Here is a 23,883-nt window from a genome sequence, read left to right on the forward strand (position 1 = left end):
GCGGGGAGGCCGGGCGGGGGCTCCGGGAGGGACAAGCCACTCCTCAGCCATCTCCTTGGAGCTGCCCTGGGGAAGGACGGGGGTCACCCGGTTCTCCGGGAACGAGCAGGGCCAGTGCTGGCCTCGCAGGGCCTTCCTGAGATGCGCTCGGGCCAAGGCCCGCCCTGGATCCCTGACCCCGTCTCCGCTGCTAACTCCGGCCGGGCCGGCAGGCCCGTGGAGGGGCCCCTGAGCCGAGTCACCCCCACGAAGCCCCGGCTGCGCCCCGAGCTCCACGTGGGCGGGGGGGCCCCGCGGCAGGGCTCCCGGGAGCGGGACGCGGGAGCCCCAAGTCCGGGCCCGGGCCCCCCGGGGGACCCCCTCCCCGCACCCCGCTACGCGCCGCCCGGGCCTGCACTCACGGTTCCATCGCGGGGCCCCGGCCCTCTGCGCCGGGCGGGCTCGGGGCACAGCAGCCGCAGCAGCCGCAGCCGGAGCCGCAGCCGGAGCCGGAGCCGGAGCGACAGCGGGCCGGGAGCAGCCGGCTCCCCGCAACTCGTCAGAGCCCGAGCGCTCGGCCGCGGTCACGTGCGCGGAAGCGGCTCGCGCGGCGGGGGGAGGGGCTGGGGAAGGGGCGCCGGCGGGGCTGGCGGGGCTTCGAGGCCGCGGGCAGGGGCCCAGCGGCGCGGCCACCTCCCCCGCGCCCCGGGAGCCCCGAGGCCGCCCTGGGACGGGGGTGGGGGGGCGGGGGTCAGACTAGGGTTCACAAGAGAATGAATGAAGGGCCTCTCACTCCTTGTCCCTAGCCGAGGGGACAGCACGTTAATTCAATCACCCTCCTGCATCAGGGCACGAGAAAGGCCGTGGGAGTCCACGAATGCCCTGCCGTTGTCTGAAAGACCCCTTGGTGTCTGCATTTTTCTGGGGGAAGTATCTATAAGTTTTCATATTCCCAAAGAGGTTTGTGACCCCAAAGATGTTAAAAGCCAGGGCAAACCTCTGACACCCCCAAGTCATGACGACAGGAGAGCCTTCCCAGCTCTTTCCGGTAGCTTCTCCCGCAAACCTTTTCTGAATTACAGCTACCATAGCGTGCAGATTTTCCGTCCGCTGTGCAAGCGCTGTCCCTCAGGAAGGATGTGGGGTGGAGGCAGGGCAAAGCAACCGCCAGAATCCTAGGAATGACAAAAGACTATTTCTCGAGTTTTTTTCACACACTCTGGAGTGGGGAGGAGAGGGTGCTTCCTGACAAGACCAGGGAACACAAACGCCAGTAGCTCTGCGGACAGGGGGCAGCAGTGTCTAAAGGGGCAGCTGCCACTCAGCGCTTTGAGAGCGCCTGACTTCAAATATGACTTCTCGTGTGATATCCTTCCGATTCTAAAATGTTCGAAACTAATTCAAAAAAGATTTTAAACTCTGAGGATGAAAGCAAACACGTTTGCTGGCGGCATTTGCCCAGAGGCAGCCGGTTTTTACCACCCAACTGAAGCAGGATTATCTGATATAGAAATGCCTGCTCTGAGGACTGTGCCAGCCACCTCACCTCCCTGAGACATCCCCGCAGATCCCTTGCTGTTTTCCGATGACTCCAGGTTTTAAAAGAGGTGACATCTTTGAGGCCCAAACTGCCTCCTGGTAACTTCTCCAGGAAGTTGGTCCTCCCTTGAGCTGCGGCCCAGCATCACTTCAATCACTCTTATCCTCACTTATTTGTTCTTCCAACATTAATTGAGCTCTCAGTGTGGGCCGGGCACGCCTCTCAGCTCTAGAAACACAAGGTGAATACATGGGCAAGTCTCTCTCCTCCTGGGACTAACCTTCTAGTGGAGGACACAGCCAGCGAACGAAGAATAACCAAATAATTCCACAGTCATCACTGCGATGGGAAAGGAAACGGATGGGTGCTGTGAGGTGTCTGTGACCAAGGCAGGGGACCCATGTATCCTGGGGCTCGGAGGAAGCTGGTCTGATCATCAGCCATCCCTCACAGGACACTCCTCCACGTCCACCTCCAGGTTCCCCTCCTCTGAGCGTGCTGCTGTTTGGCAAGCTCCCTCGCTAAGCTCAGAAGGGAACATGTATCAGGTGAGGCCTGTATCAGCCTGAGAGTGAGTTCGTCCTTTGGCAGCTTCAACCCATTGGGCCCATTATTCCATTTTCAGGTCGTCCCCTCAGCTGTCCACTCAGGTTCATGCTCTCCAGTGAGGATAACAGGCAATTGCTGAGCACCTGCAAAGCCTAAGGCCAGAGCCAGTGAATCGTCTTAACAACTTGATGAGTTATCAGTGGTCATTGTCCTCATTTAGAGCTAGGAAACTGAGGCCTAAAGACGTTACCTGATTCTCTCAGGAACTACTGATAAGAACCCAGCGTGACCTGACCCCAATGTGGGACCTCCAATGTTGGTGTATCATGCACTGATGAATGTGAGAGGGATACAGTAACCAGCTGAGGTCGGATGCAAATGGGCCGCCAGCTGTAGTCTCTCTAACCACAGAGATACTCAGATGCTAATAGACCACCATCTGTAGTCTCTAACCACAGAGACACTCAGTCCACATTTATCAACTTTGTTCTTATTTTAAAACCTTCTAAAAGCCAGTTATACTATGTCCACAGTATTCCCCAGTAATTTCATTTAATTAGGAAATTTGACCCATGGGTAAATGAGGATATATGTATTTGAAACCCTGCCTTGCTTCAAAAAGGATCAAGATGTTAGAAATAAGATTGGCCTGACACCACTTATTCTTAGAAAAACGCTGCTCATATCTAATCTTCACTTCATTTTCTAAGGGCCAACAAACCATCCTTTTAAATAATTTCCTTCTAGAACAGGACCAAAGTCAAGCCCACCAGTCTGCAGCTTGCTGACTCCCACTCACAGCTGTTTTTCAGAATTGACCGCAACAACTCAAGAGGCCCATCTGCAAATGCTGTGATACCCTAGGAAATCAGCTGTCTGTTCCAAGAGACGTGAACTCACTTCCCACTTCAGCAACTGACATTCATCTAGCATTTTGTAGATACACTCTCGTGATTTCCTTGCCTATCTTATTAATAATAATCAGTAATGGCTAACACTGAGGACTCATGCTCCAGCTGAGCACTGAGTTAAGAAACAGAAACAACTTATTCCAGTTCCCCCAGCCTACTGTCTTACCTGGGGCTGCCACAGCAAAATGCAGAGCGAGAGGCTTACGCAATAGAAGTCCATTTCCTTACAGTTCTAGAGGCTAAAAGTCCAAGATGCAGGTTCTGGCCAGTTTAGTTTCTGGTGAGGGCTCTCTTCCTGGCTTGCAGACAGCCACCCTCCTGCTGTGTCCTCACCTGGCCTTGCCCTGGTGTGTGCTGGAGGGAAGAGAAAGAGCACGAGCTCTCTCCTGTCTCTTCTCACAAGGACATAACCCCATCAGATCAGGGCCCACGCTTACGATCTCACTGAACCGTAATTACTTCCTTGCTCCTAATACAGCCACGCTGGGGGTTACAACTTCAACATATGAACTTTGAGGGGATACAAACATTTGTTCCATAACCCTCCTAAGTGGAAGATTTCTTGAAAAGAAAAACTGACGTACATAGTACAGTGAATATGGAAGAATTCAGTGTCAACAACTCTAATTGCCTACTCTTTCTTCCAAGGCAGGAAAACCTCAGTCTTGACTTTCCCTTAAGCATGATGACAGTTGATGACGGTTCATGTTAGCAACATCGCTTGGCCTGTGGTTTTGACAGCTCCTGGACAGTCATGTGCTGCTGACTCATCTTCCCTGCAATAAGCAGAGGTACTTCCATGAGCGGCTCAGTTCTCTCCCCATGCTGCCTTCCTGGGACCGCCCCACCCCCATCATTTGAAGGAGGGCTCGCACCTTCCCAGCCCACTTGTTGCATCACACGTGGGAACTTACTTCTCATTGTCTTATCTGCTCCTAAGGACTGATCATTAGAAGCAAGGGTCCACAGAAATCCCACTACTGGGTGTATACCCAGAGAAAACCATAATGCAAAAAGACACATGCACCCCAATTTTCACTGCAGCACTATTTACAATAGCCAGGTCATGGAAGAAACCTAAATGCCCATCGACAGACAAATAGATAAAGAAGATGTGGTACATATATACAATGGAATATTACTCAGCCATAAAAAGGAACGGAACTGGGTCATTTGTAGAGCCGTGGATGAATCTAGAGACTGTCATTCCGAGTGAAGTAAGTCAGAAAGAGCAAAACAAATATTGTATATTAACACATATATGTGGAACCTAGAAAAATGGTACAGATGAACCGGTTTGCAGGGCAGAAATTGAGACACAGATGTGGAGAACAAACATATGGACACCAAGGGGGGAGAGTGGTGGGGCCGTGGTGGGGTGGTGGTGGGATGAACTGGGAGATTGGGATTGACATATATACACTAATATGTATAAAATGGATAACTAATGAGAACCTGCTGTATAAAAAAATAAATAAAATAAAATTCAAAAAATAAATAAATAAATGGCAAAAAAAAAAAGCAAGGGTCTAACTCTTATTGGTTCAAATGCTTTCTCTTGCTTATCAAGTTCAGTAACACCAGGAGCACAGAAGTTCTGCCCAGCACTTATTGACAATATAAGGCTATTGCTTTTGCTTTCTTATCATTGTACTTGTTCCCATTATTTATTGTTGCATGACAAACTGCCCTGACATGTAGTAACTGTTGTAGTTATCTATTGCCACACAACAAATTACCCCAGGACTTTGTGGCTTGAAACAGCACTTATTATCTCTCAGTTTCTGGGGGTCGGGAATCTGGGTGCAGCTTAACTGGGTCCTTCGGCTCAGGCTCACTCACAGGCTGCAGTCAAGGTGTCAGCCAGGGCTGAAGTTTCCTCAAGGCTCAAGTGGGGAAGGATCTGCCTCCAGGCTCACATTATGGTTGTTGGCAGCTTCTGGAGGTCACACGCAGTTCCTTGCCACGTGAGGCAGCGTACAACACGGTAGCTTTGCTTCCTCTGAGTGAGCATGTGAGAAGAACCAGAGAGAGTGAGAGCTCAATGGAAGTCAGTCCTTTGTCACCTAATCTCACAAGCAAGATCCCCTCACTTTTGCTCTATCCTTTCCTTTGGAAGCAGATCACAGGTCCGCCCCACACTCAAGGGGTGGGAATCATGCAAGGGTGTGAATACCAGGACGTGGGGGTCAGTGGGAGCCATTGTAGACGGCTTGAAACAGCAGTTGATTATCTCTCATGGTCTGTGTGTTGACTGAGCTCAGCTGGGCAGTTCTTGCTGGGGGTCTCTCTCGAGAATGCAGTCAGATGACATCTGGGGCTGCAGTCACGTGAAGGCTCAACTGTGTGGGACATCCAGAATGGCGTCTCCACTCTGGTGGAGGCATGTCTGGTGCTTGAGCCGGGATGGCTGGAAAGCTGGGGGCTGGCCGGGATGGCTGGAAAGCTGGGGGCTGGCCAGGCACTCTTCCCTCCATGTGGCTTCTCCACATGGCTACTTTGGGCTTCCTCACAGTTTCAGGGAAGTGGGACTTCACACACGGTAGCTGGTTTCTCCTGGGACAGATGCTCTAAGACACCTAAGCAGAAGCTGCAGGGCTGCAGTGATCTACCCTCAGGTGTCATTCAGCATCTCTACCACCACATTCTATTGGTAAAAAGGGAGCCAGAGCCAGCCCAGATCCTAGAGCAAAGGACAACAAAAGAGCATGAATCCTGGGAGGAGGGGCTCTTTGGGGTACCATCTTTGGAGACTCGCTACAATAGTCCTGAAGTCCACAAACGAACATTTTTGCTTCATCTCTTTTCTTCATCTCCAAAGGTAAGATAACTATGCACAGAACTTTTTTTTTTTTTTTTTTTTTTTTTAACATCTTTATTGAAGTATAATTGCCTTACAATGGTGTGTTAGCTTCTGCTTTATAACAAAGTGAATCAGTTATACATATACAATATGTTCCCATTTCTCTTCCCTCTTGCATCTCCCTCCCTCCCACCCTCCCCATCCCATCCCTCTAGATGGTCACAAAGCACCGAGCTGATCTCCCTGCGCTATGCGGCTGCTTCCCACTAGTTATCTATTTTACATTTGGTAGTGTATATATGTCCATGACACTCTCTTACCCTGTCACATCTCACCCCACCCCCTCCCCATATCCTCAAGTCCATTCTCTAGTAGGTCTGTGTCTTTATTCCCGTCTTGCCACTAGGTTCTTCATGGCCTTTTTTTTTTTTTTTTTTTTTTTCCCCTTAGATTCCGTATATATGTGTTAGCATACTGTATTTGTTTTTCTCTTTCTGACTTACTTCACTCTGTATGACAGACTCTAACTCCATCCACCTCATTACAAATACCTCCATTTCATTTCTTTTTATGGCTGAGTAATATTCCATTGTATATATGTGCCACATCTTCTTTATCCATTCATCTGTCGATGGACATTTAGATTGCTTCCATGTCCTGGCTATTGTAAATAGAGCTGCAATGAACATTTTGGTACATGACTCTTTTTGACCTATGGTTTTCTCAGGGTATATGCCCAGTAGTGGGATTGCTGGGTCGTATGGTAGTTCTATTTGTAGTTTTTTAAGGAACCTCCATACTGTTCTCCATAGTGGCTGTATCAATTTACATTCCCACCAACAGTGCAAGAGTGTTCCCTTTCCTCCACACCCTCTCCAGCATTTATTGTTTCTAGATTTTTTGATGATGGCCATTCTGACCGGTGTGAGATGATATCTCATTGTAGTTTTGATTTGCATTTCTCTAATGATTAATGATGTTGAGCATTCTTTCATGTGTCTGTAGGCCATCTGTATATCTTCTTTGGAGAAATGTCTATTTAGGTCTTCGGCCCATTTTTGGATTGGGTTGTTCGTTTTTTTGTTATTGAGCTGCATGAGCTGCTTGTAAATCTTGGAGATTAATCCTTTGTCAGTTGCTTCATTTGCAAATATTTTCTCCCATTCTGATGGTTGTCTTTTGGTCTTGTTTATGGTTTCCTTTGCTGCACAGAACTTTTGGAGTCACTTTTAAGTTTCCTACTGTGCTAAAGAGTTTACATTTATATTATCTCATTCTATCCTCTAAGCAACCATTAAAACAAACACGCTCGGGACTTCCCTGGTGGCGCAGTGGTTAGGAATCCGCCTGCCAGTGCAGGGGACGCAGGTTCGAGCCCTGGTCTGGGAGGATCTCATGTGCCGTGGAGCAACTAAGCCCGTGCGCCACAGCTACTGAGCCTGCGCTCTAGAGCCCGCGAGCCACAACTACTGAGCCCGCGTGCCACAACTACTGAAGCCCGCGCACCTGGAGCTCGTGCTCCGCAACAAGAGAAGCCACCGCAATGAGAGGCCCGTGCACTGCGGTGAGGAGTAGCCCTCGCTCGCTGCAACCAGAGAAAGCAACGAAGACCCAACGCAGCCAAAAATAAAAAATAAACTAAATAAATTTAAAAAAAAACAAAACACACAAATACGTTCTTTTGCCTCGGTACCTGTTGGTACGTGCAATAATGAAGACTAGTGAGTCTGCCGGTGCCCAGCCCTGCTGTCTCACACACAGCTCAGCACAACTCTTACTCAGGGCCCCCAGGTGCTCCTATTCACCAGGAATTAGTGTCCGTATACCACACCCTTCTCTGCCTTTGGTAGTTTGAGAGTTTCAAGTATCAGTCCCAATTTGTTAAACTGAAACATGTCTTTTATTCTCGACCTCTGAGCAGTGCCATCCCACCACCATCTCCTGTGACTTCACTCTGCTGACCTTTATTTGTCCTCAGCTTTCCAGGGCCTGGCACCCAGCCTGGTACAGAAAGAAAACCGACACATGTACTGAACAAATGACCCCACTGGATTTGTTATATGACTGGTAATACACCAGTGTGTTTTCTAATAGTTTAAGAGAATGGGGTACACCTTCCCATGGAAGGAAAGGAAAGGGGGTTACAGGGCAGTGAATGTATCCCTTGGAGGCAGGATGTCTTCCAGCTTGAACAAATTGCTGGTCCTGGTTTTCCTGAGACTTTCCTGGGGTTAGTACTGAAAGTCGCCTGTCTGGGGACCCCTGAGTCCCAGGCAACCCAGGACAGTTGGTCACCCTACTTCTGGCCCGTATTTTTTTTCTGAATTACTGGGCAATTGTCTTAAGGTTTAAAGAATGTCTTAGCTTGGATCCCTCAAAAACAGACCCTGAGGCCAAAGTTTCCATGTTAACTTTATGGGGAGCAGGTTCAATCTCTGGGAAACAAGGAGGGGAGAGAATGAAGGGCAGCAGGGACACGGGAGGGTAAATTCAAGGAAGTGCAAGCTGCCCACAGCTTCCCGACCAACACAGCTGGTTGCTCGGTCTTCCAGGATAGCTTGAGAGGGACAGACAGACACTACCAGGGTAGCTCCGGAAAGGCAGACAGAAACTACCATGTCGGGAAGGAATCTGTTGGCTCTGTCCTGCCATCTGCCTCCCACGGGTCAGAGTCTGACCTACACACCCGGGTTATGTTCTGGGCCCCCGCAAGTGGCCACTGGGGAGCCAGGGCCTGCGGGCACCAGTCCAGTCAGTGTGGGATGAACCAGCCTCGCTGCCAGTCAGCTCCCAGGGCTGCTTAGTCTGTGGGGCGGAGGAGGCAAGGGCTGGGAACCACGTGAACGTTCACAGGATGGCTCAGGTGAGGAAGCAAGGTACGGGGCCGCAGTGGGGGTGGGATGGGTGGATATTGGGCAGGGCCCGGCAGATCTGGGGACCTGTCAACGGGATCCAGTACGAAGAGGTGGTGAAGGCTGAAGTCGTTGTTGCAGATATTGGGGCAATGAGCAGCCTGGGAAAACCTAGCAGGATTGGGGGGCTTTGCTGAGGCCCCAGCTAAGGCCCACGACCTCATTTTTTTTTTTTTTTGGCCACTCCAAGATGCATGCGGAATCTTAGTTCCCCGACCAGGGATTGAACCCGTGCCCCCTGCAGTGGAAGCGCGGAGCCTTAACCACTGGACCGCCAGGGAAGTCCCCCGTGATCTCATGTTAACGGTGACTTCCCTTAATGCCTGCCCGGTAGCGGTTTCCTCCTGCAACTGAGCGATGTAAGCACAGAGAAGAGATTTTGGTATTGATCAAAGGCTGGGGGCTCCCAGGCAGCTGAGACAAAAGGACAGAGAAGCAAAGTAGTTTAGGACAATGGGTCTCAAAATTTGCTGAAGTCAAAATCACTTGGGGGAGCTTTAAAAAGTCCTAGTGCCCAGGCATCAGTCATTTTTAAGGCTCTCTAAAGGATTCCAATGTACAGCAAATGTGATAACCAGGGGTTTGGGGCATTGGGAAGAGAGATTAAAAAGATGGATCTATGCTGAATCGGTTTCAACTCCTTCTTGAGGTCCAGTTGCATTTTTGCTCTTTGGTTTTGTAAATTATCTCTGTATCTTTGTAATAAATTCCTTCCTTTTGGCTGAAATTAATACTTGTAACCAATAATATTAAACGCTCCAGTACCATATCTCTATAACGTGACAATTAATGCCTCTCAGTATCCCTGATATTGCTCTCAACAAGGACAACTGCAGCCAAGTTACCATTCTTATTTCAGCAAGGAATGGCACTTGAGTGTGCACGTCGCCCTGCACGAGCTGAAGATGGCGAATGGCACTTGAGTGTGCACGTCGCCCTGCACGAGCTGAAGATGGCGAATGGCACTTGAGTGTGCACGTCGCCCTGCACGAGCTGAAGATGGCGAATGGCACTTGAGTGTGCATGTCGCCCTGCACGAGCTGAAGATGGAGAATGGCACTTGAGTGTGCACATCGCCCTGCACAAGCTGAAGATGGCCCACTCTTGGGAGAATGCCCGGTCTGGAGCTCCTGGATCATTCACCGCTGGGCAACAGGCATGCTTGTCCTTTCCAAATTGACTTTTAAGTAATCTTTGTTGGCCTGAATCTGAAATTGGGGGCTCTCTTCACTCAAGAACATGGGGTTACACCTCAGAAACACTGCCGTCATCATGCTGGATAGATCAACCAGGGGAGACTAATCATCTTCACGTAGAAACATAATCCCATTTTCAGGTCCTCAGGGACTTGATGGTTAGATTTCAACATGACTGTTAGCTGCACTGCCCCACAAACAAATACAGCTAATGGGCGCTCTGCCAGTCATGTGGGTGAATTAAGAAGAACTGAAAGTGCACAGCGGTCCCGGGTTACAGCAACATTGTTTCCAGGTTTGCTTTGGTCCCATCATTCCCTAGGAGACAGAGCGGGCGGGCAATGCTCCAACCGCCCACGTTCCCCCCATCCAAGTGTGCAGCACACTTGGGGGGCCTGGCTCACCCTAGAGAGCCAGGCTTCCAGCAGGGAACCACCCACCACCCAAGCCATGTCCTACACACCAAACCAAGCTGCTCAAATAAGGGCCACGATTGCAAGGTAGGGTAAAGGCTGAGTGAGCAGTCCCAGGCACACATGGGGCCATCCAGATGCAGGTCGGGGGTCACTGGGCTGCAGATATCCTCAGCTTTGCCTTTGAATATACAGAACAAGGGGATTTATCCTGACTTCCTAGGTGTGGCCTAAACCACACAGCTCAAGTCGAGGGAGAGGGATGTGGCAGGAACGCTGGTATGGAAAAGTGCAAGTGGGTGTGGCAGTGCCCTGCAGTCCCGCCTGGGCAACCCCAAGCCTAAAGCAGTGGCTTCCGAAAATCCCGCCTCCTGGTGCGTTTCCCTTAAGAGACGTGCCAGAGAGAAGAGCATCCTCAGGTGGAAGGCAGACCATTCACACATTTCTTTCATTGCTGTTTAGATTCCATTTAGTTATTTTTTCTTAAGTTATGGGAGCAGGTAAGGTATTAACAAGAGATTTCATTTCAGGATAGGGAAGGAAGTGCTACAAAATAGTTGCTATTAAAGAAAGGGCCTTGAGGGTTTTTGCCTCGTGGGGATTCTCCCTTGAGAACCACGGCCCAAAGGCCACGGGGCTGTCTTTATTGAATGCAGAGTGGGGACAGGACTAGGGAAAGAGAATGAGTGCGCTGGAAGAAGGAGGGAGAAGCATTCCAGAGTGGAGAGGCGCACGCGTGTGTGTGCCCCAGTCACCTCTGCTGCTGACCCCGGCCGTGACACCCCAGCTCACGCACACGTGACTCCCAGTGGACAGCGCACCTACAGAGCCTGGGGCCCTGCCTTCTCTGGCTCTACCTGGAGTCTCTCCTGGCAGACTGGTCACTTGCAGGCCGTCTCTCACTTCTAGGGCGACGAGCTGGCTCGATTTTCCTGGGACTGAGGGGTTTCCCAGGACACTGGACTTTCAGTGCTAAAGCCAGGACAGTTTGGTCTCCCTACCTCTAGCCCAACAGCTCCTGGGCTGGCTGGGTTCCTCCCATACTAGAGGCCTGGGCCAGAGCTGTGTCCTCTGCCCACATCCCACACCCTCCTCTGCCCCAGCGCACACACGTACACATACCACACACACACACACATACACACACCTTTCCCAACCTGAACCTGATAAACCTCAGGCAGTTCAGGTGACACAGAGAAGACTGTAGACACCTCTGCTGGGGAGAATGTCACTGGGCCACCCCCTTCAGACCCACAGCTGTCTTGGTTTTAGAGATGGGAGGAATCTGAGATGATTCCACAAGATGCACAGACCTGATTCCAAGATGGCAGCAATGGAGCCAAGTCAGGATTCAGTCCTCCTGACTGTTATTCATCAAACATTCCGCTGCTAGTTTAGAAAGTATTTGCAGAGAGGAACCTAAATCCACAGCCCTCTGTCAATCGTGCCCCTCGCAAAATTCTCAGAAGTCCTAACCCCCAGTGCCTGTGAAGGTGGCCTTTTCTGGAAATAGGGTCTTTGCAGATGATCAGGTTAAGATGAGGTCAGAGTGGGCCCTGGTCCAACATGGCTGGTGTCCTTATAATGAAGGGAAATTTGGATGCGAGACAGACACGCATAGAAGGAAGTCGATGTGAAGACAGACAGCCATCTATGAGCCAAGGGACATGCAGGGCCACCAGAATCTAGGAGAAAGGCCTGGAGCAGGTCCTCCCTCACAGCCCTCAGAAGAAACAAACCTGCCGGCATCTTGATATCAGAATTCTGGCCTCCAGAACTGTGAGACCATAAATGTCTGTTGTTTAAGCCCCCCAGTTTGTGGTATTTTGTCACGGTGGCCCTGGAAACTAATCCAGAGCCCCAGCTTTCGTATTTCAGGGACAAGGCATGCTTCACGCTTTGGATGTCCTGCCCCAGCTTGGAGGCCTGTTCTCATCTGGCAAATGATGCTCTTTCTGCTGTAAGAGCTGAGTCATCACTGCAGCCGAAGAAAGACTGGGGCCCCAGAGAATAGCTGGGGTGCTTACACCTGCTCTGCTCCCCAGGAAATGAATATCTTTCTCTTTTCTTCTTGGTTCAGAGCAAGATGTAGCATTAAAGAAAAAAAGAACAAAACAGCTCTGTTGCGTGGGCCGTAGCTCGGCTCACATTAAGATACACATAAAAATAATGAAGCTGGGGTGAACCACCAGGAAGAGCTCTGATAAGCATACAGCACCTCCGTTGTTGAATTCCAGGTGCAGTACAAATACAAGCAGCCAGTTCAAGGCATTCTGGACTTGCCTTAAGCACAGAGTTGTGCCACCTGGACACACCAAGTGATGAATGAACAAAGCACCATGAAATGGGACTGGTGGGTACTGTGGGCCCAAGGAGGCTACCACTCCCCTGGGGAGTGTGCTTCAAGCCTGGGCCTAATTATACCTTCATCGTGCCTCAGTGATGGGGACCCAGTAGCCAGATGTCCAGCAGAGAAGTGCCAGCTGGAAAGTGAGAAGTGAGGAACATGGTGCACACACAGCACAGGGAAAAGGCTGCACGCCAGCCAGCAAGAGGCCCCTCTCTCAGGCCTCCCGGGGTTGTACTCAAAGCACCTGATGGGAACCTGTACTCTGTAGAAAGGAATCATTTTTCCTTATTAAAGAAAAGGGTGCTTAGCCCTGCAGCTAAGAAGGTACCGTTATGAGTTTGGAAAGCCATAACCAAGGTGCAGAGCCTAAGGGTGAGGGACAAAATGGCACTGATATGACAGTGGGAGACGTCGCCCAGGGCTGGCTAGGGAGAGACGGGTTGGTGCAGCTGTGTCGGGATCCCCTCGCTGGGACACAGCCCCAGGGCCTTCATGCATCACGTGTCAGCCAGGATCCTGGTGACGCTGAAAAGCAGAGCATCAGTGCAGTGTTTACCAGACGAACTGCCCGACCCATCTCTTAGTTTTAATGTTTTAATTGGCATCTCCCTGTTTCCAGAGTTGGAGCATTTCTTCATATGCCTTTTGGGTCTCCTACTCCGTACACTCTCTGTTCTGATGTTTTGCCCATTTTGGGGTATTTTGCCATGTCGTGGTGGTGGTGGTGTAGGATTTCTTCATATATTCTAAATAGGAGTTCCAGGGACTTCCCTGGTGGTCCAGTGGTTAAGACTCCATGCTCCTAATGCAGGGGGCCCGGGTTCAATCCCTGGTCAGGGAACTAGATCCCTCATGCCACAACTAAGAGCCCACATGCCGCAACTAAAAGAGCCCGCGTGCTGCAACTAAAGGTCCCGCACGCCGCAACTAGAGATTCCACATGCCACAACTAAGACCTGGCGCAGCCAAATAAATAAATAAAGAATTTTATAAATAACTAACAAACTAAATAAATAGTGGCTCCATATAAAGAACAGATCTTGAGAAAGAGAAATTAAAAGAACAATCCCATTTATTATTGCATCAAAAAGAATAAAATACCTAGGGATCAACCGTTCTAAGAAGGCAAAAGACCTGTACTCTGAAAACTATAAGACACTGATGAAAGAAATCGAAGATGACACAAACAGATGGAGAGATATACCATGTTCTTGGATTGGAAGAATCAGTATTGTGAAAATGACTAAATTACCCAAGGCAATCTACAGATTCAATGCAACCCCTATCAAATTACCAGTGGCATTTTTCACAGAACTAGAACAAAAAATCTTAAAATTTGCATGGAGACACAAAAGACCGCGAATAGCCAAAGCGATCTTGAGAAAGAAAAATGGAGCTGGAGGAATCAGGCTCCTTGACTGCATTAACTAAATATTTTCTAATGTAGTTTAATAATTTTCCACTATATTTTTTTAGTTAATTTCCTAAGTTATATTGAGTGGTTGCTCTAGAGCAACCAATGCCCAGCAGGTTCTTCTCAGTTTTACTGGGAGCTCACATGGGACTCTTCAGTTAATAATTTCTACCTTTAAAAACTAGGGCAAAGGGTTTCCCTGGTGGCACAGTGGTTGAGAATCCGCCTGCTAATGCAGGGGACACGGGTTCGAGCCCGGGTCTGGGAAGATCCCACATGCCGCGGAGCAACTAAGCCCGTGAGCCACAACTACTGAGCCTGCGCGTCTGGAGCCTGTGCTCCGCAACAAGAGAGGCCACGATGGTGAGAGGCCTGCGCACCGCGATGAAGAGTGGCCCCCACTTGCCGCAACTAGAGAAAGCCCTTGCACAGAAACGAAGACCCAACACAGGCAAAAATAAATAAATAAATAAATTTGATAAAATAGGGAGTGATTAAAAAAAAAAAAAACTAGGGCAAAGTATGGCTGCTTGTAATTAGTGGAACCTCTTCTGTTTGCTCATTCATGTTTTTCATGCAGCAGTTATCAGTTGAGCACCTATTATGAGATGGACTTTGTATCAGGTGCTCATAACATAGAGATGGGTAAGATGTGGTCCTGCCTTCATGGCGTTTGCAAGGCCCTGGGAGAGGTAGATGATGAGAGGTGATCCCAATATGGTGGGTATAAGCTGTTACAGAATGCTGGAAGAGTATAAGAAGCGGGAACTGCCCAGACTGGACCGGGCAATGGGGTAGGGAGAGACCAGGGCCACAATGAAAGGAGGTGCAGGTTGTCTACTGCTCAAAGACACCAGCCAAGGGGCCAGGTGAAACCCAGCTTATACAACCAAGATGGACTTGAGACCGTGTCAGCCTGTGATTGCCCCTGAGTTTGGCCTTAAGGGATAAGTAGAAGTGATCCAACCATAGGAGAAGAAGGGCAGAGTGAGAAGAAAGAACTAAGGTAGAACACAAGCCTCCCAACTTAAATGGGAGGGATTTGGAAAGCCTGTGATTCAGTACCATCAGACATCGGGGCATCTGTTAAAATGCAGATTCCTAGGACACATATTTTTACTGACTAATTCAGAATCCCTGGAGGGTAGGACCTAGGAATCCTCATTTATTAAACAAGTTCCATGGTAGCTCTTATACACATTAAAGTTTGAGAGCCCCTGACCCAACCCAACACCTTAGAATTCAGCTTCATGCTGCCTTTGCTGTTATACTGACCCTGGGTTGCCCTAATAAAACTCCTCATTCATTTTTTTTCAGACAAAGTTCTCAAAATGGGGCTTCTACCTTATTCCTTTTTCTTTCCCACCTTTGGATCCAGCTCTAATAACTGGAATTTTGTTTTATTCTCTTTGCTTGAGACCCTGACTTGGAAACCTTCTAGTAGCCCCAGGCCTTTGTAAATGGAGGTAGAAATGTCAAAAGCTTTGCAACTCAAAATGTGGTCCACAGACAGGCAGCATTGGCATCACCTGAGAGCTTGCTGGAAATGCAGAATCTCAGCCCAGAGCCTGAATCAGAATCTGCACTGAACAAGGCCCCTGGGTATGTCCTAGTTGGAAGAATGAAAGAAGATAATACAGGCTTTGTTCATGTCAGCCCTCTCTTCTATGAAGACTGGAGTCCTTTCTTTGAGACTCAGCCCAGGAGGGTGAGAACCATCAGGGACACAGGCCTCCTACCTTTCCTGCTGCCAGACACACCATGGGGCCTCCAAACCCAACCTTTTCCTGGTCGTCAGCCTGTGGTCTCTCCCATGCTCCACAGAAGCTGCCCTCTAACCACTGGATTGGACTTTCTATCAGCACCCAGCAGTTCTAATTCCACACCCCAGTCCCCCCCACTCCCCCAGCATACCCAAGCTGACCACAACTGAATGTTCCATCCTAAGAATCAGTGCTCTGTTGGGGGCTGTATAGATCTTTTTTTCTGAGTAATTTGAAATCTGAAATCATCTCCCGCAGTGGTTAGAGACAAGGACTGTGAGGGCATACAGACTTGAGTTTGAATTCTGGCCATAAAAAGTAACCTTGGACAAGTTACTTGGTCTTCTAGACCTAACGGGGTTGTTGGGAAAATTATATAAGATGATACATCTAACCTCTTAGCCCAGGGCTTGGTACATAGTGAGTCTACAATAGCAGGGTAGCAATGTTAATATCTGACAATATATAGTTCAAGGGACAAAGAAGGACATTGTAGACTAGCAAAAGGGACAACAGGGCAAGAAGAGATGTCCATTATAAACATATACGTACCCAACAATACAGCCTCAAAATAAATCATCCTCTGGTTGTGGGATTAGAGGAATAGCTAATGAGATGATGACAGACTCAAGATTAGAAATAATGTCCAAAGGCTGAAGGCAGGAAAAAACGGTGAATGCAGTCTTGGGCCATGTGAATAGAAACACTATGTCTGGATCAAGGGAGGCACGATACTCCTATTTCTGTGCAGGGCAGACCATCACTCAGAGGGATTGGTTCTGGATGCCATGCATTAAGTGGGGCTGTGACAAAACAGGGTATTACTTCCCCCTCCCAGTCCACAATCCCTTTCTTACGGTAACATCATCTCCTTTTTAAAATATTAATTTATTTATTTATTTATTTTTGGCTGCGCTGGGTCTTCGTTGCTGCATGCGGGCTTTCTCTAGCTGTGGCGAATGGGGGCTACTCTTCATTGCGGCGCGCGGGCTTCTCATTGCAGTGGCTTTTCTTGTTGCGGAGCATGGGCTCTAGGCACACAAGCTTCAGTAGTTGTGGCACGCAGGCTCAGTAGTTGTGGCGCACGGGTTTAGTTGCTCCGCGGCATGTGGGATCTTCCCGGACCAGGGCTCAAACACGTGTCCCCTGCATTGGCAGGCGGATTCTTAACCACTGCGCCACCAGGGAAGTCCTGTTTAGTGCTGTTAATCATAGTGCCATGGCCTTGGGGGAAAGTAGGGTCCATTCTGAGCTCAAACAGTAAACAGAGACTCTGCCTAAGAAGCTTTGAGGGGCTTCTCTGGTGGCGCAGTAGTTGGGAGTCTGCCTGCCAATGCAGGGGACACGGGTTCAAGCCCTGGTCCGGGAAGATCCCACATGCCACAGAGCAACTAAGCCCGTGCACCACGACTACTGAGCCTGCGCTCTAGAGCCCGTGAGCCACAACAAGAGAAGCCACAACAAGAGAAGCCACCACAATGAGAAGCCCGCGCCCCACAACAAAGATTAGCCCCCACTCGCCGCAGCTAGAGAAAAGCCCGTGGGCAGCAATGAAGACCCAACACAGCCAAAAATAAATAAATAAAATAAATAAATTTATAAAAAATAAAATTAAAAAAAGAGAAGCTTTGAGACCGTGTAGAGGACAAGGTGCAAGAGGCGAACATGAGAGAAGGGCATCTCTGGAGCCCCTGGAGGGACAAAGAGCTCTAAAAGACAGTCCCAGCTCCAGGGGGCAAATCCTTCAGGATCACACAGTGAGGGCCTGAAAGGGGCCACTGGATTTGATGCTTCGAGGTCACCAGGGACCTGGGCAAGAGCAGCGCCAGGACGGGTGTGGCGCGTTCCAGGGTTTCCAGGCAGATCCAGGAGGAGACAGGACCACAAGGTGGCAGTGGTGCACAACAAGCTCTGTCCGGTGACACGTGGACAGGGTGAACGCAGGGCGGTCCCTCTCAGCAGGAGGACCCTCCTCCCCCAGACAGCAGTCAGGGCCACTACTCAGGGGAGGAGAGGGCAGGGAACTCCCAGAGGAGAGGGGGATCAGAGAGGGGGCTTGTGTGCCCGGGTGGTGTCGCTCAGGAGCAGGGTGGGGAGACGGGGTCAGACGGCTCCCAAGGGGAACCATGATTCAGGGTCTTTTTATAGCCACAGGGTTTGTCATATCAATGGCTATATCGTTGGCTAGCAGATGTTGGGTGCAGTTTCACAGGTGTGCAAAGCAGGGACTCTGAATGGCTAAAAATATGCTTCTTTGGGCTATATTTAAAGTAATTGTGAGAATTTGAGTTGGGTGCCAGTGGGAGGGAGTTAGGCATCTTCTATGCAATAAGTGAAAAAACAAACAACATGGGAGCCAACGTGCTGGGACCATCTTTAACCCATTTATAGAAAAACATGGTGGGTGGGGGCAGAAGCCAGACCAACATATGTTGGAGAAGAAGACACGGTTGCTTCCAAAGGAGGCTGGGCTGAGGGAAGTCTGTTTGTTTAAGCAGATGGGAAGGAGTCAGAGTGGAGGGGAAGGCAGACCTGAGCACGATGGGGGATAAGGGACGGAGGAAGACCCTAGAGCAGGGAGAGAAGAGCCTGGGGAAGAGCGGGAGTCGTGGGGATGGAGTGCTGCTCGGGGGGTTGCATGGAGACATGCGGGGGGTGCCCGGGGGTAGCTGACCTGCCCTGGCATCCGCCGCTGGCTCCTCACACATGTGTTTGCTCAGCTCTGTGGCCCGTGGCCCACCTGGGGCCTGCATCTTGTCCCAGAGAGAAAACAACAGTGCCAGCCTCCGCCACTGAGCCAGATTTGTACCCAATTCTAAGTTCTCAAGCATGTAAGCTTAATGAAATGATTTTTCTATCTTTGAAATGATGGAGACAGAGAAGGTTTTTTTGTTGTGTTTTTTTTTTTGCCAAAGCACTGTGTTGCTTGTGGGATCTTAGTTCCCCAACCAGGGACTGAACCCATGCCCTTGGCAATGAAAGCACGAAGTCTTAACCACTGGACTGCTGTGGAATTCCCCAGAGAAGCTGGTTCTAATAACACAGTCTCATCAGGGACACTTATTATTTCCTCCCATCAAAAAAGAAACAAAAGACAGAGAGAGACATCAATGCTCAATAGTCAGAGTTGCTCCAGGAAGTTGAAAACAAGGAGAAAGTCAACCCGCTGAAACATTAACATTCACGTCAGTACCAATGGGACAGGGTAGAGACACGCAAGTTTGCCTTAAATAGAAAAACAATGGCTCTCAGACCTTTAAACCTGACTGCAACCTGCCCAGATGTATTAATTCAACAAGGAAGGTTGGTCAGCCTAGGAGCATGGTAAAGGGAGAATCAGCCGAGGTAATGGTTGACAGCGGCCACTGAGTTTGTGTAGGGAAGAGGGAGCCTTGACTAACAACTCCCAATACGCCTGTCCAATGGCAAGTCCGTCCCATTGAGGAGATGGGTACACCAGGCTCTCTCAGCCTGATGCTCGTAAACCTTCCCCTCACGCACATGGGTTCTCCATCCCAGCTGAGAATCAGCCCAGGCCAATTAAGTCAGAATCCTTGATGGTGGGGTCTGGGCCTCTGTATCTTTAAAAGCTCCCCCAGATGATTCTGATGTGCGGCCAGCATTGAGAAGCCCTGATCTGACTAGCTCCCCTGGCTCTGACTCCAAGCCCACCACTGCCTGTGTCTGCATCTCATGGGTCTGCATCGGCCAGTTAAACTGGCATTCTGATTCTGCACATTAATCCAGAGCTTGGTTAATGTGAAGGCTTCACTGAAAGCTGGTTTTCTCTCAATGTGCTGGCGAAATTAAGCCAGCAGGACTGAGGGTCAGCCCCAGAGCCCTGATGAATCCACCGATGTGATGAAATGTTGCTTCCAGAAGCCTCGTGGGTGAGGACACCCTGGGCTATCACCTCACTGGCCAAGAAAACTCAAGTCCAACTTGCTCGCTCCTATATTTTACACAGATAAAGTAATAACCCAAGAAACAAAGGATGGGTCCTCAAAATGGCCAAACACAAATTCTCCGAGAGCTGAGCTCTAAAGGATCACATCTATTATCCTTCATGTTTCTTTAGCCCTTTATCCTTTATGCCATGGACATAGTTGATTGCCTACCCGGCACCCATTGCCCACATCTTCTTCCGAACAGAACCCCAGTTTGGTCTGGCTATTTACCCCTCCTCCTTTGAAGACGTATGCCTTAGGCGAGCTGGCTTCCCCTCAGTTCCTGGGGCACTGTGATTTGCTTAAGTCTAATGCTGTCCCCTTTGCCAGCCTGTGTTCAAGAAAGAACAAGTGGCCCGATGTAGTCAATGAGACACAGGAGCTGGTGTTGTTTAAAGCTTTCTAATGAAGCATAACACACACACAGCAAAGTACACATGTCATGTGTACAGCCTGATAACTGTTCACAGACTGAGAATCCCCATGTAACCACCACCAGAAAACCCTCTTCTGCCCCCGTCCAGTCATTGCCCCCTCAAGGATAACCACTATCCTGATTCCCAACAGTGTAGAGTCGTTTTACCCGTTGCATACTTCTTTATATAAATGGAATCAAACAGTGTGTATTCTTTGTTTCTGGCCTATTTTGCTTGCATTAGGTGTGTGTGAGATTCACTCTTGTGTGTAGTTGTTAGTTGTTTACTTTTATTGTTGTATCCTACTCCATTATGGAACAAGCCAAATTTATCCATTCTACTGTTGATGAGTATTTGGCTGCCTTCCAGTTCAGGAGTATTACAAATTGCACTGCTATGAACATTTTAGTGCATGTCCGTTGACAGACATGTGTACGCATGTCTGTAGGGTACATACCTAAGAGGAGTTGCTGGGCCAAAAGATATGTGTATGCTCAATGTTAGTAGATACTGCAAACTATTTTCCACAGTGGTTGTACTAATTTACCCCCCGTCTGCAGTGCGGGAAAGTTCCATGTCCTTGTTAACACATGTCTGTCTTCATTGGTACCATTTGGTGGGGATATAGAAGAGATTCTAGGAGTTTTGCTGTGGGCTTCAAGTTGATCCTCCTCTTTTAGAGAGCTGTAGAAAGCCAGCCAGTTCTCCCCATGAATATGACCGAGAAGCAATAGCCCAAAGGATTACTAGGGGCCAAGTACAGCCAATTGCTATCAAGTAAAAAAAGAAAGGACTTGGTGACATCATTAAGCTGCTGGATCAACAACTCAATCCTTTTCCTTATTGTTTAGGCCGGTTGCTTTGGTTTTTCCATTATCTGTATTGGAAAGCATCTTTAGTGTTACCTTCAAAAAGCACTTGAGCCTCACAACATCCTTGCTTCATTTTTCTGATGAACCAATCCTCAGTGAAAGTCAATAGTGTTGGGATTTCAGATGCCCAGCTTCCTGTTTTATCACCCACACCGTGCATTGCCCCCTTTCCTAGCAGGCAGGACAACTGTCATCTCCCATTTTGTGAAAATGACTGTGAGTCCTTTGACGACAGGGCTGCCGTTTTTCAGTGATACCAAGTTATGTAGCTAAGATGCAGATAGACAGACCACCTAACAGAGGGGCCAACCATCTTTTGAAAACAGAGCATTAGCAGCTGTCTCCTTTCTACGCCCTGTTATGAGGAAACTGTCAGCTACACGAAGTGAATCCCTGGTCTTCCAGGGAAGAATGGACTGGTGACTTTTAGTCATAAATCACTAATGAGGAAATGAATATGGTGAGAAGAGCAGGAGAAAAAATTACAGTAGCAAGTTCATCTTCCAGCTAGACAGACGAAGGAGCTGTAACTCTCAGCTTCCCAACTTAGAAAGCCAAGCGTATTTCACCTAGGTCTGTAAAGGTACAATCCACTGATATAAAAATTCAGTGGAGCGGTGGAAGATAGTTCAGTGACCTGAAACATCTCCTCACTATAAAACAGTCTTTGTGATTCAGCCTAACCGCTCTGCCGACTGACACACAAGATTGTAAAGCACTCTGCAGTTAACTTATTCTCAGGCCAGGGGGAGGGGGCAGAAATCATCGCTGTCCCCTTCCATCCATAGTGAATTCACGGTCTTCAAGATCCAACTCAACGAATGAAGTTGCTCCTGGAGCAAAGATTCAAATGCTTGAGTAGGACAGGCAACCAAACTGCTCGTGTCACTTCCCCACTTAAACCCTCTGATGGCTTCACTTTGTAATTCTAATGAAACCCATATTCCTTAGTCTTCAAGGTGCTATGTGACTTGGCCCTGCCTCTCTCTGACCATTGTGCTCCAAACATGCTGGTCTTCTGCCTGTTCCTTGAACATACCATGTTATTATGGCCTCTAGGGGCTTTGCACTTACTCTTCCTCTTCTGGAACTTTCCTGCCCAGATCACTGTCTAGTGGGCAACTCATTCTTCCCCTCTCAAATATGACCTTCTCAAAAGGCCTTCCTTGACCACCTTCTCTGAAGTAGCACCCCACCACTCTATCATGTCACCTGGTTTATTATCTTTCTAGCACTCATTGCAGTATGTACTCACTTGTTAATTACCTATAAGCCCCATGACATCAGGGACCCGTACTGTCAGGTCTCCTAGGGGGCTGAATTAGATAGATTGTGAGGCTCATCTAAAAGCTACTCCATATGATCTTGAGATTACATGTTTTAAAATGGGCTTTCCCACTCAGTAATTTTATGACAAATATATTGGTCAGCAATACATTGCTGATTAGCCCCTGGGAAGCCATTAGGCTTTTGAAAAAAATCTGATGATAAGTGTGATACATGTTCTTCTGAGTACGTACACACATAGGACTTTCAGTCCAGGGTGGATTGTACAAAAATGACTACTACCACTTCAAAGATAGCTGTGCAATACACCTGCCATCCTTAAGCACAGGGTGAGTGAATCGTCACTAGAACCCTCACCTGAAACACACCTTCTGGTTCCAGCTTCCCATTTTACTGATGAGGAAGCTTGAAGTGCAGAGTTAGCAACTAAGTTTCTCAGGGTCACAGAGCTAGTTAGTAACAAAGTCAGTCTAGGCTCCAGCCTCCAGACTCCTGCAGGGTCCTTTCATCACACTGCAACACAGCAGGTAAGTCCAGCCACTGGCAATGGACACACTTTCCCATCAGAACAGCAAAGCGCAGGGGGGAAGCTGCGGGTGCCCTGCCTGCAGGCAAGGGACTGCAGGTCCTCGCAGCTCTCCCTCTGGCTGCAGGAGAGGGAGACAGAGAGGAACGAAGACAAGCCCAAACCAACAGCTGCTTGGGGTGCTGACACACGGCTTCCGCCAGCATCTTCACCTTGGTGCCGCTCAGCCCTGAGGCCAGCTGCCCCCAGTCCTCAGCACCAGCCCAGCCTCACAGATCTCCACCGAAGCCCAGGGGCCTGAGTACCTCAGGGGAGAGGCCAAGGCCCTCGCTGCCCACGCTCGAGGGCGAGTGGTGTCTCCCCAAACCAGGTCTCAGCAAGGCCTGAGCGAAGAGCGGCGCGGTAGGCATGGGGGGTGAGGGTGGAGGGGATGACAGGAAGCGAAGGGAGAGAGGGAGGAGCAAAGCAGGGACTGAAGCCCCGCGGGTCCCTGTCTCAGGATTTGAGAACCTCGGCTCAGCTTTCCAGGCAATGGAAAACAGCTCTTCGCCTCGGCTCCCCGGGTCTGTCCTTGAGCCCCCGGCGTGCGAGCCAGAGAGCAGCAGCCAAGCCCCGCCGGCCTGCCGCCCCCTCCGCGCCCCTCCCCGGGGCTCGGCGCCCTCCCGGAGGAGAGGGCGGCCGAGGGCAGGACCCCGCCCAGCCCGGGAGCGCAGGCCAGGCCGGGAGCGCAGGCCGGGAGCGCAGGCCGGGAGCGCAGGCCGGGAGCGCAGGCCGGGCCCGGGCGAGCGCGGCGTGGGCGGGGCTGCTTTCCAAAGCCGGGCTCTGCCGCCCCCCGCCCCGCAGTCCGGCCCGCCCCTACCTGTAGTAGCGGTCATCTCTGAAAGGTGTGAGGTCTTCCTTCAGCTCCCGGTACGCCTCCTGGAGCCGCTTGCACAGGTGCTTGAGCTCGCTGCAGAGCGGGGGCTCGAAGGCAGGGTACTCGGCGTCCATGCCCGCGCCGCGCCC

At 49.8% G+C, this 23,883-nt stretch overlaps 1 protein-coding gene across 2 annotated transcripts in view; it reads right to left on the reverse strand.

The window, feature by feature from the left end:
• TMEM181 (transmembrane protein 181) overlaps nt 1-23,883 on the reverse strand; it is a 70,051-nt gene extending 46,168 nt beyond the window's left edge. For both annotated transcript variants that reach the window (XM_082475574.1, XM_082475575.1), the window contains exon 1: nt 23,738-23,883. In XM_082475574.1, coding sequence (XP_082331700.1) covers nt 23,738-23,868 — 131 coding nt within the window. In that variant the 5' untranslated portion in view covers nt 23,869-23,883. The remainder of the gene's footprint in view (nt 1-23,737) is intronic.

This window comes from Balaenoptera physalus (genome assembly GCF_965194825.1).
Source record: "Balaenoptera physalus genome assembly, chromosome: 9".
In the NCBI taxonomy this organism is placed as follows: Eukaryota; Metazoa; Chordata; class Mammalia; order Artiodactyla; family Balaenopteridae; genus Balaenoptera; species Balaenoptera physalus.